Raw genomic sequence first — 19163 nt, 5'->3', positions numbered from 1 at the left:
TTAAAGGATTGGACATTCTGGAGGCAGGAAACATGTTTCCGCTGATGGGTGAGTGCTGAACCAGAGGACACAGCTTAAAAATACTGGGTAGACCATTTAGGACAGAGCTCAGGAGGAACTTCTTCACCCAGAGAGTGGTGGCTGTGTGGAATGCTCTGCCCCAGAGGGCAGTGGAGGCCCACTCTCTGGATTCATTTAAGAAGGAGTTGGATAGAGCTCTCAAAGATAGTGGAATCCAGGGTTATGGAGATAAGGCAGGAACAGGATACTGATTAGGAATGATCAGCCATGATCATATTGAATGGCGGTGCAGGCTCGAGGGGCTGAATGGCCTACTCCTGCACCTAATGTCTATTGTCTATTGTCTAAAGTCTTTTGGATCAAACTATAAAGTAGTGGAGAAACTCATCAACCATGTTTATTGAGTTTCTCCAGCATTTTTGTTTTATTTCTGACTATATGCTTTGCTATTATTTAGGTCATTCGAATATCTGGCAGCGAGAAAGAATGAAAGAGAGTGTGAGAAGAAGAAGAAAGTCAATCTGAGACTGATTTAATAATGACTCTTTACAGTATTGTGCTTCTGTCAATATGAATTATACTGTGGTAAGGAATAGATACATTAAACTTTCAACTACAAACTTGTAAGGCATGTAAGTGGCAGCAGTGTATGTTTCTAAAAAGGCTGTAAAACAAGGATGTAATTTTAAAGGTTAAACCAACCTCAATGCACACAAGATTGAATTACCTGGGTATCTTGAAGAGTGCCCTCATTGGATGTAGATCTGTTAGTGGTGGGTTACCATCTGCAAGTTCAATGGCTGTTATGCCCAAAGACCAAACATCACATCGTACATCGTAACTGGAATCCAGTTGTTGTTCACATGCTATTACCTGATCGTCAGGAAATCCAATATAAAGGCTTTGTTACCAGCAAGTATTGGTAGCAATGCTATCATTAACAAAGGAATATTAATCTTAAAACATTTATGATATTTCAGAAAATCTAAATTGCACATGACTCTCACAACATATTGTCAAAATAAATTGAATTGTGCTGGCTTGACGATATTGAGTAGACATGTTTTTCTGTGAATTTCTTGACTTCAGTCCCCCTGAGCAAACTTCACTGCGGAATTTCCTGACTTCTCTTATGTAAGCAAAATCCTGTGGATACTGGAAATCTGAAACAAAATATGAAAAAGTTTGAAAACCTTAACAGGTTTAGCAACATCTATGGAGAAAGAAACAGAGTAAATGATTCAAATCCAAAGACCAAAATGAAACCACACCCTGTAGACATTCACTCTGTTTCTCTCTCCACAAATGCTGCCAGTCCTGCTTAGTTTCTCCAGCATTTCCTGTTATTATTCCTGACTTCCCTACATGTTTATTATTATGGGCTGTGTGAGTGGCATTGGTAGGTCTTTCCTGCAAGATTTCCAGTCCTATTAATATCAATTGTGTTGTACTGTTTAACAGTCCCAGTTGCATTTATATGTATGTATTACAAATGAAGGTAATTTTAGCACTGGTTTCCAATTAGATTAACACTGACTTACATAAAATATTGTAGCCTTTAGTTATGGATTTGGCTTACTATAACTAAAGAACACAATATTCTCTCTATACTTATGTATTTTACTTTGTTTTGCATTATAAAATAAAGTATAACTAAGTGAAAGAAAGAAGGGTTACTGTTTTTCTCCCCACAGATGCTTCCAGACCTGCTGAGTTTCTCTAGCACTTTCTATTGTTGTTTCAGATCTCCAGCATCCACAGTACTTTGTTTGAATTATTAAGAAAATAAAAGGGTTTGCATCCAACTGGAATTCTTATTGAATCTGTGCTATGCGATATTAATAAAAGACATATTAGCATGTTTTACAATAGATTTAATGAAAGCATGAAGCTTTAACTAGGCTACTACTTTATTAGGAGAAAGTGAGGACTGCAGATGCTGGAGATCAGAGCTGAAAATGTGTTGCTGGAAAAGCGCAGCAGTTCAGGCAGCATCCAAGGAGCAGGAGAATCGATGTTTCAGGAAGAAGGGCTCATGCCCGAGATGTTGATTCTCCTGCTCCTTGGATGCTGCCTGACCTGCTGCGCTTTTCCAGCAACACATTTTCAGCTACTACCTTTATTACACTCACTAAAGAAAAAATGCTCACAAATGTTTTAACAGATTCATTATTAATATCAACACATGAACACCACCCCTCTCCTACCTTAATTCTGTGTTTCATTTGGCTAGATAGTTATTATGTGGTCCCAAATAAAATAAACAGCAGAGATTTGATACTAATTCTAGCTGAGGAACACTTGGGACCTGCTTCTCTGTCCTGTCTCTGAGATTGGAAGTGTTGATGAATCACCAATAAAAAATCGGCAAAGAAAGTAGCTCAGGATGAAACCTCAGCGGACAATGAACTAAGGACCTGCCTTCGGGAAGAGCACATATAAAGGAATTCTAAATTGCTCTCTTATACTTTTGATGATCATGGTTGACTGCTGACCCATAAAATGACATGTTGTAAATTTCAGGTTTGCAAGGGAAATGTAGAATGCAGAATGTTTTCTTCTGTGACTTGATGATGTGCATGGTAGACATTGAGGTGATGTCACCAGCCAACATTGTGAGAAGTCTATTAAGTCAAAATATTAGGGACATTTGAATTATGCCCTACCTGGGATATTCTAAATAGACTTCTATTTAGTGAGGTAGTTAGTTTTATGGTAGGACTAACAATTGGTGCTTATATTATGCAATGTAGATTCAAGTAAGGTATTTTTCTCCCTCTCCTTGAGCCACTAACGTGAAATGTGACAAAGTATATCTCACAACAGATGTGATTGAAATCTGGTTTGGCATGAAACTGTGTGATAATCTGATTTTATTTGTGCCTGGGTTTACAAATCCTCACAAACAAATCCTCAGCACTCCATTTAAAGTCACTAGTAAAGAGAGAAGGCTGAGAGCTAACAAAACGTCAGACTGTGTAACCAAAAACCTGGATGAAAGGACACCTGGAATACATTTTTAGTTCTTACATTAATTTTCACTGACACAACTAACTAATTTGACATTGTCAACTGATGCATTTTGTTCATTATTCAAATATATATAAACAGTAATACATTTATGAAGGTGATTACACTGAAAAGCTGTGAATGTAGCAATACAGTTAGAAAGAACAAATATTAATGCACAGAAACCAGCACTCAAGGGTTGGGTAATGACGCAATTAGGGGCTGTCCTTTGAGTTTTCTTACATACCTCTGGGGCCATCCAGAAGGGGGTTCCAACAGATGTGTTGCAACGCAGGCGAGTGCTAGTTAACTGAGCTGAAACACCTAGTACAGGAATTAGACCAATATTATCATGAAGTGAAGCTGACATATAGCCCGACAGCACTCCTCAGACTGACTGCACCTTGTATCACTGTTACAAGAATGAGTTTTAGCAACTTTTTAAAAGAAAATCAAACAGTTAAAGAAAAATTGTGATTAATTTTAAAATCATTTTTGTCCTGTACAGTTACAGTCATAGAGTCACAGAGATGTACAGCACGGAAACAGATCCTTCAGTCCAACTCGTCCATGGTGGCCAGATATCCCAACCCAATCTAGTCCCATTTGCCAACACTTGGCCCAGATCCTCCAAACCCTTCCTATTCACATAACCATCCAGATGCCTTTTAAATGTTGCAATTGTACCAGCCTCCACCACTTCCTCTGGCAGCTCATTCTATACATGCACCATCCTCTGCATGAAAAAGTTGCCCCTTAGATCTCTTTTATATCTTTCCCCCCTCACCCTAAACCCTCTGGTTCTGGCCTCCCCCACCTCAGGGAAAAGACTTTGTCTATTTATCCTATCCTTGTCCCTTATGATTTTATAAACCTCTATAAGGTTACCACACAGCCTCCAACGCTCCAGGGAAAACAGCCCCAGCCTGTTCAGCCTCTCCCTATAGCTCAAATGCTCCAACACTGTCAACATCCTTGTAAATCTTTTCTTAATTCTTTCAAGTTTCACAACATCCTTCTGATAGGAAGGAGACCAGAATTGCACACAATATTCTAACAGTGGCCTAACCAACGTCCTGTACAGTGACAACATGACCTCCCAACTCCTATATTCAATACTCTGACCAATAACGGAAAGCATACCAAATGCCTTCTTCACTATCCTGTCTACCTGTGACTCTACTTTCAAGAAACTATGAACCTGCACTCCAGGTTCAGCAACACTCCTGAGGACCTTTCCATTAAGTGTATAACTCCTGCTCTAATTTGTTTTCCCAAGATGCAGCACCTCGCATTTATCGAAATTAAACTCCATCTGCCACTCCTCAACCCATTGGCCCATCTGATCAAGATCTTATTGTAATCTGAGATAACCTTCTTCGCTGTCCACTACACCTCCAATTTTGGTGTCATCTGCAAACTTACTAACTATATCTCTTATGTTCACATCCAAATCATTTATATAGAGGACGAAAAGTAGTGGACCCAGCACTGATGCTTGTGGCACACTACTGGTCACAGGCCTCCAACCTGAAAAACAAGGCTCCGGCACCACCATCTGTCTTCTAGTTCTGTATCCAAATGGCTAGTTCTCCCTGTATTCCATGAGATCTAACCTTGCTAACCAGTCTCCCATGGGGAACCTTGTCGAACGCCTTACTGAAGTCCATATAGATCACCGTCGACTGCTCTTCTGTTGAATGTTGATGGTATTATTGGAGAAATTTACATATAAGAGGGAACAATTTTGGAATCGCACTATTTAAGTGCTAGTATAGGCAGGATGGGCTGCACATTCTCCTTTGCACTGTACAATTCTATAGCAATGAGACTAACATGTGAGGGAACTGAATTATCATCAATGGAGGCAATTTCTAATGTTAGTAGTGTAGTTAATGTGAGTACAAAGTCAATTCTTATGCTTTAGTTTCAAGACAGAACATTCTGATAACATTTGACAATGGAGGAAACTATGTTCTATTTTTAACAACAATCAAAGGAAAAAGGCAATTTTCCATTGCAGTGTGAAGTTACGTTTGCTATTTGTATTATTGCCGTCCAGAATAATCTTTTCTCAAGCCCGTTTGTTTTGATGAGTGCAAGATTAAAAGCTCCAACTTCTAGTATCCTTTTTGCAATGTTTAAGAAAATAATGCTCCAGAAGTGACAACATCAACAACTACAGAGCTAAAAGACTGGAGTTTGCATTCCCTTGGCTAAGTCTGAGCAGTGACGGGTTTTATGGAGGGATTTCTGCTGTAAGATCTAGTGAGTTTTCTAGACATAGCTTACCAGAGACACCTCATAAGCTATCTATCTTATCCCATGGCATCACTCATACCTGATTCTGTCCCCACCTTACCACAACACTTCCAGAACAACGCATCACTCCGGATATCCTGGTACTTACTGGCATCCCTTTCACCTGTGCAATCTTTAAAAACCTGTTGAGCACCTCGACAGCTGTCAGCTCAGAGCTGCTCTGTATGGTTCCTGACATTTGCCCTGACATGGTTTACAGGGGGAAACAGTCAACCCACTTTGCAGACAGGGACCTGGAGCTCCTGTAGGACCAAATTGTGGAAAGGTAGCACCAGGAACCACATGAAGGGCAACACTCCAGACCATTCCAGCCACAGTTAAAGCACCCACAGTTATCTGAAGGAATGCACAGCAGTCTGGAAAGAAGGTCAATGTCATCCTCCCAGTCTGCCAGTAGCACCTTCTTTCCAATATCTCACACTCGTTCTCTCTCTCTGGTACTGTACCCACCTCCCACCAAAGCTCAAGCTCCAACGCTGTCAGTAATACCTGCAATATCTTCCCTTACTTGCCGTCACTCATCATACCACTAACACCATATGGTCTCTGTAGTGCCAGCTCACCAAAAATACCAAGTGTGCCACCCACTTTACTCCCCTGTAATAGCCCATTTCTTTTATTCTCAGTGGAAAACTGACCCCCAGTAGGGCTGAAAGACCCTGGAAGGATGGTGAGTTTTGACATTCTGCTGCTCCCCTCCACCCCTTATGTGGAGACCATCCCTGAGTGATTGAATGACCATTTCCAAGCCTCCAGGAGACTCCTGGAGCAAACACAGTTTACCATTACTTGACTGAGGCTTGTGGACAACCTGAAAAGTTTCCTGACTTTGTGAGAAAAGTTTTGGATTTGAGACATTAACTCTGTTTTCCTCTCACTGCATATTCTGCCTGAGCTGCTGCATTTCTCCAGCACTTTCTGTTTTTAATTCCTTCCTCTGTGTTTGCAATAAACAGTAAAGCAAGACAGAAGTAACATGAGCCAGTATCAATGGAAGAGGGCGAACTGCGTAAAAAGGCAAAGCAGGGATGCCAAGAGTGTCCAGGTAGGCTGGCACTGGGAGTCCACGATGATAGTTATCAAAGGGCTCAGAGATACAGCCTGGTCCAGTCCAATGAGCCAGATGCTTGTCCCTGATTGCACTGAGTCCCTGATAGGTACCTGTGCAGCTGGAGGTGTGGCATTGAAATGTAGAAGTATCTTTTAAATGGATTGAAGTTGTGAGGATGCTTAGAGGCACTACATATCAGATGCCAATGTCCATGGACGTGATGTGACTGTGCCCAGCACCCGTGACATGTTGGTACCAGTTTACTGCTATAAGCAGGAAGATGAATCTACCTGCTCTGGCTTCTGTGATGAGTTTTCTTGCCATTCAACTTGTTTGGTGAGTTTGGTAAGATAGCAAGATGAATATTAATGATGTTAAGTAAACACAATATTATTAGCTCGCTGGGCTACCAACAAATGCTTAACAAGCAATAATCTCTTTAATTAGTAACTTGCTGCTGTCTAGTGAGAAACTCACCTCACAGCTTATGAAAAGTAAGAAAAAGATGCAGCAAGGTCCTCCTGATGTCAGGATAGACCTTCCCAGATTGCTTGTCAAATTCCACCACAAACCTCATGACAGTCGATGTCACTCAGGCTGTTTCTGTCCAGTTCTCCACAATTCTGTCCAAAATCTCCACAGGCTTCTTTCACTTAGAGTCATAGATTCAAACAGGACGGAAACAGACCCTCCAGTCCAACTCAACTGTGCTGACAAGACATCCCAATCTGACCTACTCCCATTTGTCAGCACTTGGTCCATATTCCTCGAAACCCTTCCTATTCATATACCCATCCAGATGCCTTTTAAATGTTGTAATTGTACCCGCCCCCAACACTTCACCTGGCAGCTCATTCCATATACATACCAACGTCTGTGTGAAAAAGTTAGCCTTTAGGTCCTTTATAAATCTTTGTCCTCTCACCTTAAACCTATGTCCTCTAGTTTTGGAAACCCCTACACTCAGAAAAAGATATTCACTCTATCCATGCCTCTCACAACTATATAAACCTCTATAAGGTCACCCCTCAGCTTGCAATGCTCCAGGGAAAAAGATGCCCCAGCTTATTCAGCCTCTCCCCATAGCTCAAATGCTTCAATCCTGGCAATGCCCTTGTAAATCTTTTCTGAATCATTTCAAGTTTCACAACGTCCTTCCTATGGCAGGGATACCAGAATTGAATGTGGTATTCTAATAGTGGCTTAACCAATGTCCTGTACAAGCATAATATGAAATCTCAACTTCGATCTTCAATGCTCTAACCAATGAAGGCAAGCATGCCAAACATCTTTTTCACTATCCTATCTCCCTGTGATCCCACTTTCAAGGAACTATGAACCTGCACTTCTAGGTCTCTTTTTTCGGCAACATTCCCCTGGGCCCTACCATTAACCCTGTAAGTCCTGCCCTTGGTTTGCCTTACCAAAGTGCAACACCTCACATTTATCTAAATTCCCTAAGGCTAAATAAACCCAATGGCCAAGAACTATACAGCAGATTAGCACTGTCCAAAACCACAAGCATTTCCTCTAAGTGCCTACTTGGTGTTTTACCAGACCTAATCCAACTTTTACGAAGAATACTTGTAACACTTGAACTCCTAAAGTCATGCTGGGCCCTGGCATCATTCCATCTAATATTATTTTCATTTTTGATTTAGAGCTTGCATGAAGGCATTATTAGGTTTCTCTTCTGCTTTTGGCACAAAAGCATGGACGAGCCTAAATATTTGACATTGAATGTTCTGGAGATGGGTATAATTGCACTACATTGACCATCGCCATCTATAACTGACTGTATGACAGTAACAAATCTACTTCAATCATATTCCTTTTGGGGCTGTAACGTATAATCTGATGATCTTAATACTGAACTTTCTTTACAAAACAATGTGTTTTGCTTTGTAGTACTTTCAAGCTGAGCATCATCCAGTTTTGACATTAAGATGCCTATCAAGTAAAATGGAAAGCAGATCATTTTTGACATGCCACTTAATGTACATCTGAGGTCATTTGATTTGTGCCACTTACAGCAAACAGTTGACATGATTAGAGTGGAATCTGGATTTCAAATAAAATGTACTCAATAGATTGCTTCGCCGTAAAAATAAAATCTATATTTAATCACTCTAGTGACTGCACAAGAATTGAGACATTTTGGATACTGTGTAAAAAGGGCAATAGATTTTGCACAGAAAGGGAAATGAATAGCGAGGTTTTAGTTGACTGAAGAGCAGCATCAGCACGGTTCGGAGGATACATTTAGGGATGACGAATATCATGGTTATGTTACTGGATTTATAATCCAGAGAAGGGGAGTTCAAATCTTAATTTCAAGTTTGAGAATTTGAATTCAGTTCAAGAAATTAGGTTCAGTCAAGATAAACATGAAACTGTTAGTTTGTTCTAAAAACCCATCTACTTTACTCATGTCCTTTTTGGGAAGGTAACCTGCCACCTTTACTCAGTCTGGCCTGTACATGTCTCCAGACCCCATAAATGTGATTGATCTGTAATTATGAATTGAAACATGTCACCCAGCTAATTCAAGAAGGACACTGCCACACTCCTCCTTCTGAACAATTAGTGAAGGGTAATTAATGCTAGTCATGCACATCATCCCTAATACTCTAGGTATGTGCAAAGTAACAAACTCTCTAAAGAAGAGAAGAATACTTGATTTCTTTTTAGAAGTTGGTATGCACACACCATATCAGGATATTGTAAAGTTCATTTTTACGAGTTAGCCTAAACTTCCCTTACTACTTGTATTACAGATTTTGTTTAATTTTGACCACAGCCCTCTCCCTCCGTCACAATATTGTGGTGGGAAGAAATGAGCAGATTTCATCAGCAGGTCAGCCTTCATGAAAGGGCTTCCATAAAGCAAATTGTTTGTCAAAAAGTGAAAAAGGTTCACCAAGCACACAGTGCATTAAGGTAAGTCCTATGGAAATACAACATCATGTCACAGCATGTGATACCACTTTGACAGAAAACATTTCGTTAGTCCTTCTATGCTTCACTCCCCAAGCGAAACCGAGATATCCAGGCAAATTCTCACATTGATATTGGGAGAAGAACAGTTTATAACATGTATTATATTTGCTGCAATACACTGTTAAGCTTCACCGCATTTTTCGTCCTGCATGATTTCCTATATCGTCTATGGAAAAATGCAATCAAGTTTTTATCTAACAAATCATAAACATGGCCACATACACAAACAAAATGGAATTCCTGCAATTATGAAGTAAGGTAACATAGAGTTCTCCACACTCTTCAAAATTTCTCCATGGAGAATACTTCCCACTTGGATTTTTCCAACCTACCTGCAGATACTTGTCCTTTAGTGGTTACTCCAATGATCTGATAAGTTCCACCACATCATGGACAATATATAGCCACAAAAGTTTTCACTTTCTTCACTAACACCCAAGATGAATGCAGAATTGTTTCCAACCGTCCAGTCGGACTGAGCATGCATACATGTATTAAAACAACGAATGATGTCGTCAAGTGATACTGCATTAGATTGTGCCGCAACATATTATTTACAGCAAATAATCAACTGACTGCTCTAAGGGCACAGTTGTGGTGATTTTCCAAAACAGGGAACATGCACGGAGCCTGAATTCTCATGGGAGTAGCAAATAGCAGGTGGATTCTCTGGAGAGTTGGGTTCATTAAACAATGTGTGAAACCGAGGTAAACTTAAACATGAACTTGCTGGACTAAGCCTATATTCCAACATGCAAGACAGATTGTGGAGAAAAATAATACTTTTTGGTGACATATTTAAAAGAAAACATTTGCAAATTTTGGTATATTTTCCCTAAGTCCTTAATGACACCAGATTCAGAAACATTAATCAAAAATTTCCGGAACTGAAGTTCGAAAATGATCCCTTTTATTATTACTGTTCTCAGTAATCCAGGCATTCTCACTCATGATATTACTATTTAAACTTAATGGTATTTCAGTTCCTTTACACAACTTTCCTCTGTAGCTCCTCCCAGTTAATTCCCACGTTATGTATCTCATTCTGCTTAAGAAAAGACATTCAAAACAATCAACAGAATCTAAGACTTAAACAGAAGGAGATTAAAAATTAATTCCAGTTCATTGGAAGATGTAGAAGTTTAATGCTAACTACCTCTATGCACCATAATTATATTAGGAGCAAGAATGATCACTAAAATGACATTACATTCAGGAATATCCTCGGTTTTAATTTGGAATTCATGAAAGTTGGATTAGCAAGTGGTTAATTTAATTGTAAAATGTAGAATGCTGATTCTTGATTCCTCTCTTCTAGAGGGAAAGTCCAATCCTTTGAGTTTGATTTGGAAAACTGGTTTTATGGATCCTCTTCCAAGGAAGAGTCATATTGGACTCGAAATGGTTAAGTCTGTTTTTCTCACCACAGATACTGTCAGACCTGCTGAGAGTCTCTTAGGGTTTGGGGAGAAAAGGCTTTTTCATATTCAGTTTGAAAAAGAAGGCATATTTAACTTGCCTTAAAGATCACATTATTGACTTTTGTAGATCATCTTCTTAAATATGGAGAAAAGAATATTCTCTTTCACTTTCCTGGCCAGAAATAATTGTCTACACCAAAGAAATTAACTAGCGAAGCAGTTACATGACCTCGACAACCTCGAAGGACAAAAGCAACACAAACATGGAAATACTGCCATTTGTAGGTTCCCTTCTAAGTCACAAGCCATCCTAATTTGGACCCATATTGCCAAACCTTCAATATATTGAGTCAAATTCTAGGAACTCCCTTCATCAGAGCACTGAGTGCGTGTCTGTCCAGGTTCAAGAAGGCAACAAATTCCAGTGGAGGTCGTTGGGTGTGGGTGGAGAAACAGGTTGAATTGATAGTGAAGGCAAGCATCAAGGAGGGATTTGAAAATGAAGTTAGGAATTTTAAAATTGATGCATTGCATGATCATCAGTGAGCATAGGGATGATGGGCGAATTGGTTTGAGTTGGCTTAAAGGTGGTAATGTTTTGGATGTGCTGAAATTTACAAACACCTTAGCGTGGAGAGCATTAGGATAGTGGATTGTAGTTGCATAAATGAGGCTTTCATCAGCAGATGAGCTGAGATTGGGTGAATGTGGATAATGTTACATTAGTAGAGCTAGGAGGACTTTATGATGGAAAGGATAAATAATTCAAAGTTTGGTTCATTATCAAGGATAACAAAGATTTGGTCCTGTCTCAGGATAGTAGTCAGGAAGGGGAATGAAGTCAGTGGCTAGAAAATGGGGATTATATTTGCATTCAGTAGGGACTGAATGCAAATATAGTATAATTAAGAAAGTAAAAAGATTTTCTTGAATAAAGTAAATGACATTCTACCAAAATATCATTGAAGCAAAACTTAAGAAAAATGACAAATTGAAAAGTCCTCCTGAATTGTTTCATAATGACAATCTTATGATATCGAGTAATAATTTGTCAAAATGTTTCACGCAAATCGTGAAGCAGAACTTTGGCACAACCACCATGAATTTAAATTCACATATTTGTAGCTTAGTTGCTTTTTTTTCCACCAGACCTCTAATAGTTGCAAATATTATGAATAGTTGTGAGGATTTTCAGAAGGAATGGTGATGTTTCTTTCACATAAAGGTTGCACGTTAAATACAAATGTAGTCATAAATAAAAATGTGGAAGTGAATAAATAAGTTGTAGTAAAAAGCATTTTCATATAGATATGTTAGAACTCCCTGTGTTTTTGGGTTTACTAAGGAGTACCAGAATGGAGCCTAGATGTATATTAAAAACCTGAACTTTACAGGAAATATGCTTGCTGCTAAATGATTATTGTAATTCTCCAGTCTTAACACATTGACATTGACTAGTTCTTAAAGAAATTGCCAAAAACTATTCTGATGCAAAGTCAATACAACTTATAGGTGTAAATGTAAAGCATGTTTACTATATCATAACACAGTAATCTTATTGTAGCCTATCAAATTCATACTGACTGTCAGATGAGTTCTGCGAGTTCTTCATATTTTTTAACAGACATGATTGGTTTAATGCAATTAAACATTGGAACACTTCTGAAAAGAAATTGAACTCAAAAAAGCATTTTTACTGCCATTTTTCCATTTTTCTGGTATTTCTCAGGAAAGCTTAGGATAGAATCTAACTAAAAAATAAATACAAATGAGTAAGTCAAAGACTGGAAAATTTGAATGAACATTATAGAATGGCTAAAAGGAAAATATGGAGGGAGAAATTTTTGTTACAGTTAGTAAGTTTGCAGATGACACCAAAATTGGAGGTGTAGTGGACAGCGAAGAGGGTTACCTCAGATTACAATAGGATCTGGACCAGATGGGCCAATGGGTTGAGAAGTGGCAGATGGAGTTTAATTTAGATAAATGCAAGGACAGGAGTTGGGAGGTCATGTTGTGGCTGTACAGGACATTAGTTAGGCCACTGTTGGAATATTGGATGCAATTCTGGTCTCCTTCCTATCGGAAAGATGTTGTTGAAAGGGTTCAGAAAAGATTTACAAGGATGTTGCCAGGGTTGGAGTATTTGAGCTATAGGAGAGGCTGTACAGGCTGGGACTGTTTTCCCTGGAGCGTCGGAGGCTGAGGGGTGACCTTATAGAGGTTTACAAAATTATGAGGGACATGGATAGAATAAATAGACAAAGTCTTTTCCCTGGGGTCGGGGCGTCCATAACTAGAGGGCATAGGTTTAGGATGAGAGGGGAACGATATAAAAGAGACCTAAGGGACAACTTTTTCATGCAGAGGGTGGTACGTGTATGGAATGAGCTGCCAGAGGATGTGGTGGAGGCTGGTATAATTGCAACATTTAAGAGGCATTTGGATGGGTATATGAATAGGAAGGGTTCGGAGGGATATGGGCCCGCTGCTGGCAGGTGAGACTTGATTGGGTTGGGATATCTGGTCGGCATGGATGGGTTGGACTGAAGCGTCTGTTTCCATGCTGTACATCTCTATGATTCTATAAATTAAAATCCATAAACTAACGAAGAACATTAAAACAGACATATAACAGTATACAAAAAGGAAGAGAGTCACTAAACTAAACATTGATCCCTCAGCTGATGAGATTGAAGGATCAATAGTGGGAAAAACATGAATAGAAGGGTCTTTGTACAAATATTTTGCATCGCTCATAGAAGTGTCCCTGAAGGTACAAAAATCCAGGGGCAAAAGCGAGGCAGAAACATAAAACAATGTTTATCACTAAAGTATCTGGAAAACTAATAGACGAAAGGCAGATAGATGCCCTCAAATTGAAAGCCTGCATTTCAGAGTTTTAAAAGAAGTGGCTGCAGAAATAGTGCATGCATCAGTTGTAATCTTTGAAAGTTCCCAAGATCCTGGAAATACTTTAACAAATTAGAAACCACAATATAAAGTCTCCTTCAAGAAAGGAGAGATCCAGAGAGCAGGAATCTATAGATGAGTTAGTCTAACATCCATCATTAGGAAATTGCTGGAATCCATGACGAAGGCTGCAGTGACAAAATCCTAATAGAGATAATAAAATCCAACCCTCTCTCCACCCACCCAGTCAACACCCCCAACCACCGCCCCCACCCCACCCCAGGTAGAGGCAACTGAGTTTTATGAAAAAGAAACAAGGATGAATTTATTACAGTTCTTTGAGGATGCAATACACATGGAGTATCAAGAGGAAAAGATAGATGTAGTGTATTTCATTTCCAAATGCATTTGGGAAGGTGCCTCATAAAAGGTACACAAGGTAAGAGCTCCCAGTGTTGTGAGTAACATACTAGCTTAGAGGATTGGCTAACTAGCAGGAGAGCTATGATAAAAGGATTATTTTGAGGTTAGTAAACTCTAACTAGTGGAGTGCTGCAGGGATTGAAGGATCTAAATTATTTATGCCCTGTGTTAATGAATTTGATGTTGGTACTGACATTGTTCAACAGAAAGCAGAGGGCTATGGGGTCTGGCAGGAGAGTGAAGTGAAGGCCTCAGCCTGATCAGCCATGACCACATTGAACGGCAGATCACGCTTGATGACCAAATGGTCTACTCCTGTTTCTATTTCTTACCTTATGATCCTATAGTGATAATATCCTCATTTAAAAACAGTATTACTTTTGTACTTATGGAAACCTATTTGAACAACTTCACAATTAGTCTGAAGACATCAAATATACTTAATTCCAGACAGGGCACGTACTGTTTCATTCAATGCAAGCTGGCCTTCTGAAACTTGTCACTTATTGGCATCACAATCCATTAGGCTGTTGGGATATTTACTCAGGCTGATTGAAAACTGTTCCAAAGTACAGTTATACTGGACTTGGAAACATTATCTCTATCTCCATAGATACTGCCAAACCAGCAGACTGTCTCCAGCACTTTCTGTTTTTATTTCAAACTAACAGCACCTGCAGTACTTTATTTTTGTTTGAAATTTAAAATAGAATGTACATATCAGATCTATTGTTAAACAGCCAAATAAATGGCTTTACATGCTTCAGAAGCTGAAATGTTATTCACTTTCCAGTGAAGATCTCTTAATTATTGACACATTTTTTAGTTGCTTGTACTAGAATGTGGCTGAGCAGAGTCACAAAGCAGCAATGTTAAGCCAATCACCAGGTTCAGAAAAACAGCTGCAAAATCCTTCTCTGTTTGAATTATATAGTTAATCGGATGCATTATGCAATTGTGGTCTGGAGCAACTCGAGTCAGACATGATCAACTCTGCAATTCTTTTGTGATATTCTTGCTAAACTGTAAATTTCTCTATTTGTTACTTGCAGGTACATCTCAGAGGTTAGCAGCTACAGAATTCAAAACAACTAACTGAATTAAAATGAGAAAGGACAAGGTTTGAAAATAGCCCAATACCACTTCTCGTCCACACAATGGGGAAACTTAAAAGACAATTACACTCTGCATGACTATCAATAGATTATTCCAACATATGAACAAAATCAGAATTAGACCATTCAGCCCCTGAACACATGTCCAGAACTCTCAAAACCCTCTTAGAGAAAAGCTTTCTTCCCATCTCTCTCCTAAAAGGACAACCCCTAATTTTTTAACTGTGCCCCCCAGTGCTGTACTTACTCACAAGGGAAACATCATTTCAATGTTCTTCTTGTCAAGATCATTCAGGACCTAACATATTTCAATCAAGTCACTTCCCACTGTTCCATACTCCAGGGGAAAAAAAGCCTAGTCTGTCTATGCTATCCTCAAAAGACAGCCCACTCATTCCAGACATTTCCATTATAATGTATAATTTAACCATATTCTTACCCACTGCTACCTAGGGCTCCATTTACTCATGAATTAATCCTGTCCCATTACAAATACCAAGTTCACTTCAGTAAGAAAAACAGAATAGCAGAGTATAATTTTAAAAGTATTATCTTAGAAGTATTATTTAGATTGGGAAAAGTTGAAGTCACAACAAATCTGGGTGTTCTTGTACACCAGTCACTGAATGACAGCATGCAGGTAGAGCAAACAATTTAGATAGCAAATCATCATTCAGAGCATGAGAAGCAAGGAAGTCTCACTGCAGCTGCACAGGGCTTTGGTGGGAACACACTACTGTTTGGATCTTATTACCAAAGAAAGATGTACTTGTGATAGAGGGAGTGCAGCAAAGGTTCACCAGTCTGATCCCTAGGACGGCAGTTTTTGTTGTTTATGAAGAGATTTGGTTGACTGGGTCAATGTTCACTGGAGTGTGGAAGAAAGAGGGAGAATCTTATTGAAGCAGATACAATTCTGAGGGAGCAAGAAGACTGAATGCAGGAATGATATTTCCCATTGCCAAGGTGGTTTCCACAACAAGGTCTCAGGTAATGTGATGGGCCATTTGGACAGAGATGAAGAGAAATATCATTACTCAGAGGTTGGTAAATCTATAGAATTATATATGACAGAAGGCTATCAACACAAAGTCACTGAATACATTTAAAAAAGAAACAGACAGATTCCTACAGGTAAAGATGTTAAAAGGTATGGGGAGAGAGTAGGCATTTGGGATTGAAATTGAGGTTTAGTCATGATCATGTTGAATGAAGCAGGCTTGATGGGTAGGATAGCCTTTTCCTGGTTCTATTTGCCATGCTTGGATATCTGTCTGTTCAGTTTCAGAAGCAGTGCTCTAAGATACTAGATAGAAATCATTCAATGAATTCCTCATCCTGGCTACGATTGCCAATCCATATTTCCACATTAAATGTAGATTAAAATCATCCATGATTGTTGCCAACCATTTATCACAACATACAATATTTTTTTCTTGTACATTTTTTTACCCATATTGGGATAACTGTTGGGGGAGGGGTCTGTAGATCACTGCCACAAGTGATTTATTTCCTCAGATATTCCTCCCATCTACACAAACTATTTCCACATCCAGGTTTCCTGAAACCACATCATCTCTGACTATTGTGTAATTGTCAACCTTGATTAACAGTGCTGCATCTCCATCCTTAACTTGCTTCCTCCTTTGATATCTCCCTTGATATTCAGAACCCGATCCTGTCAGCCTGGAATGGCAATCAGACTATATTTATTTCCTTCATTGAGTGCATTAATTCATTTGTTTTGTTGTGAATGCTGCACAGAATTCAGACACTGAATTTTTAATTTTGTCATTTTATTATCTTTGCAACATCTAGTCTAGATTACTGGTGTATTCTGAGGTTTATTTTCTGTTTGTCTCTTCCTGGCATTCTCTGACCCTCATTTCACATATTACTATTTTGTTCTTTTAGCTTATCTCTACTCATTGATATGCCTTTTCACACTTGATCCCTTGCCTCCGTGGTTTACGCCTGCACTGTTTACTTTAAAACTCTGTCTAATTCCCTAGTTACAATGTATTCAAAAACTCTGACCCCAGCATGGTCTAGGTGTAGCTTGTTCCAAAGATACATACCACTATTTTGTTCTTTCGACCCACTGTAGTTTGATTCGAATGATTAATTGCAAAGCTTGCTTCAATTTAGCCTTTGGCCATCACAGAATTAGATTTTTAAATAAATAAATAGATAAATAATTGAATTGAAATTCCTGTTGCTTTAACAGTATGTGAGTTAGTTTAACTCTCCCATCATCAACTAGTAGAACATTTGTTTTCTGTGTAGATTTTCTTCATGATGTGAATGTCGGGTTTGAGTTTAAATATCTGCCATAACAACATAAGCAACAAAAGGTGCTAACTGAGATACTGAACAATACATGCTGCAAAAAACTGAATGCTGAATACTAGGTATGAGAAATCACTGACACATGACATCTTTAATTTGAATTCATGTTTCCTGTAGCATAGTACTCTGCAATTCCATATTGTGTGTCCCAGAAATTTAATACAAATGTACAGCCACCCATGTAATCTGTGCGTCATCAATACCTCATAGCTGAGATACTGCTCACATGATAAAGTGAGGAAAGCCAAAGCAGACAGAATTTGAAGACAGATCTTGTTCAAAAATGACCAAAAGCACATAAACTGTGTCTATTCTCAACCTACTATGTTAATGGTGGATACAAAAGTATGTTTTGTTCTATTGGTTAAGATGAAGTGATATTTAATACTGTGGAAACCATGCAGAAGTCAATTTGTGAGCAACCGTTTAAACATAGTCTGTGATTATAGAGTGTAAATTCTGGACCATTTACTGGCATTTCCGTGGGCTTTGACTGAATTCCTGTTGTATAGCAAAATGATGTCACTGAATGTTCATCAAGGATTCAGTCCCGTCAGGCACGTAATTTGTAAGTCAAGTGAAAGCAAACACTTATCAAATTCAGAGATTTTTTAAAACAATCTGATGATCTATCATTGATTGGTTCTCTCATCTTGCTATAGTTGTATTGCCCCTTTGTTAATGACACTTTTAAAATGCTTTCTGTCTCTAGCGAACATATGTATTTTAGTCATAGGTTTCAGTACTTAGTGTAAGGTCCATGTTAATTTATTTTAAAATATGTTAAATATAGACTGCAAGAACAGTAACAAGACTGAAGCAGGATTACAGTTTCTTTTCATTTTTCAATACAATTTTAGGCAACAATGCTCAGTTATGGCAATGATTCTATCTACAAGAATCAAAAAGCATTTCCTTTAATGTCAACTGACAGACATATTCTGAAGACATGATTCACAATGACTACAGAAGTGACAATCTGGGCTATAGGCTTCTATTAACTAGAGTATTCCCTAGCTTTAATTCCACTCTTAATACTACACTGCTATATATTTACCCAGAAAGGAAAAGTTTAGCCTTTTTATACATCTTTTCCCAACCAAGGGGCATGTCAAAATGCTTGACAACCAATGAACTATTTAGAAAGTGCAGTCACTTCCACACTAACTGAATGTCACCAACTTCCACTCTTCAATATTCAAATATTGCTCATGATAATAATTTTTTTTTAGGGGAGATCATGTGTTAAGAGCCCATAATCTCTTTACTTGTCTTGAAAAAGGTGTGTGTGCCATCCATGACTTGAATTTTTGCACTCTTATCTGACCACCATTTTAACTTCATGATTGAAAGATTCTCTTCAAAGGAAAAAACAGCATCCACACCCATCAGCAGCAGCATTTTTTAGAAGTGATCAATTTTACCTGTGAACAGCACCTTCTGGAAAATCTCCCACAACATACAATGAAGTGAGCTAACAGTGATCCCATATCCAATGAAGTAATAAAAATTGGAGGTGTAGTGGACAGCAAAGAAGGT

At 38.7% G+C, this 19163-nt stretch overlaps 1 protein-coding gene across 3 annotated transcripts in view; it reads right to left on the bottom strand.

Annotated features, from left to right (window-relative positions):
* Positions 1-19163, bottom strand: part of LOC122550048 (myosin-IIIa-like) — a 284716-nt gene that overhangs the window by 54400 nt on the left and 211153 nt on the right. For 2 of the 3 annotated variants that reach the window (XM_043690481.1, XM_043690483.1), the window contains exons 6-7: positions 3278-3354; positions 749-894 (exon numbers count right to left, since the gene is read on the bottom strand). In XM_043690481.1, coding sequence (XP_043546416.1) covers positions 749-894; positions 3278-3354 — 223 coding nt within the window. Of the gene's footprint in view, positions 1-490; positions 895-3277; positions 3355-19163 lie in introns of those variants that run through there. The other variant, XM_043690484.1, reaches the window with a different exon arrangement.

Source organism: Chiloscyllium plagiosum, chromosome 5 (assembly GCF_004010195.1).
Source record: "Chiloscyllium plagiosum isolate BGI_BamShark_2017 chromosome 5, ASM401019v2, whole genome shotgun sequence".
Taxonomy (NCBI): domain Eukaryota; kingdom Metazoa; phylum Chordata; class Chondrichthyes; order Orectolobiformes; family Hemiscylliidae; genus Chiloscyllium; species Chiloscyllium plagiosum.
This window is presented reverse-complemented; position numbering and strand designations above follow the sequence as displayed.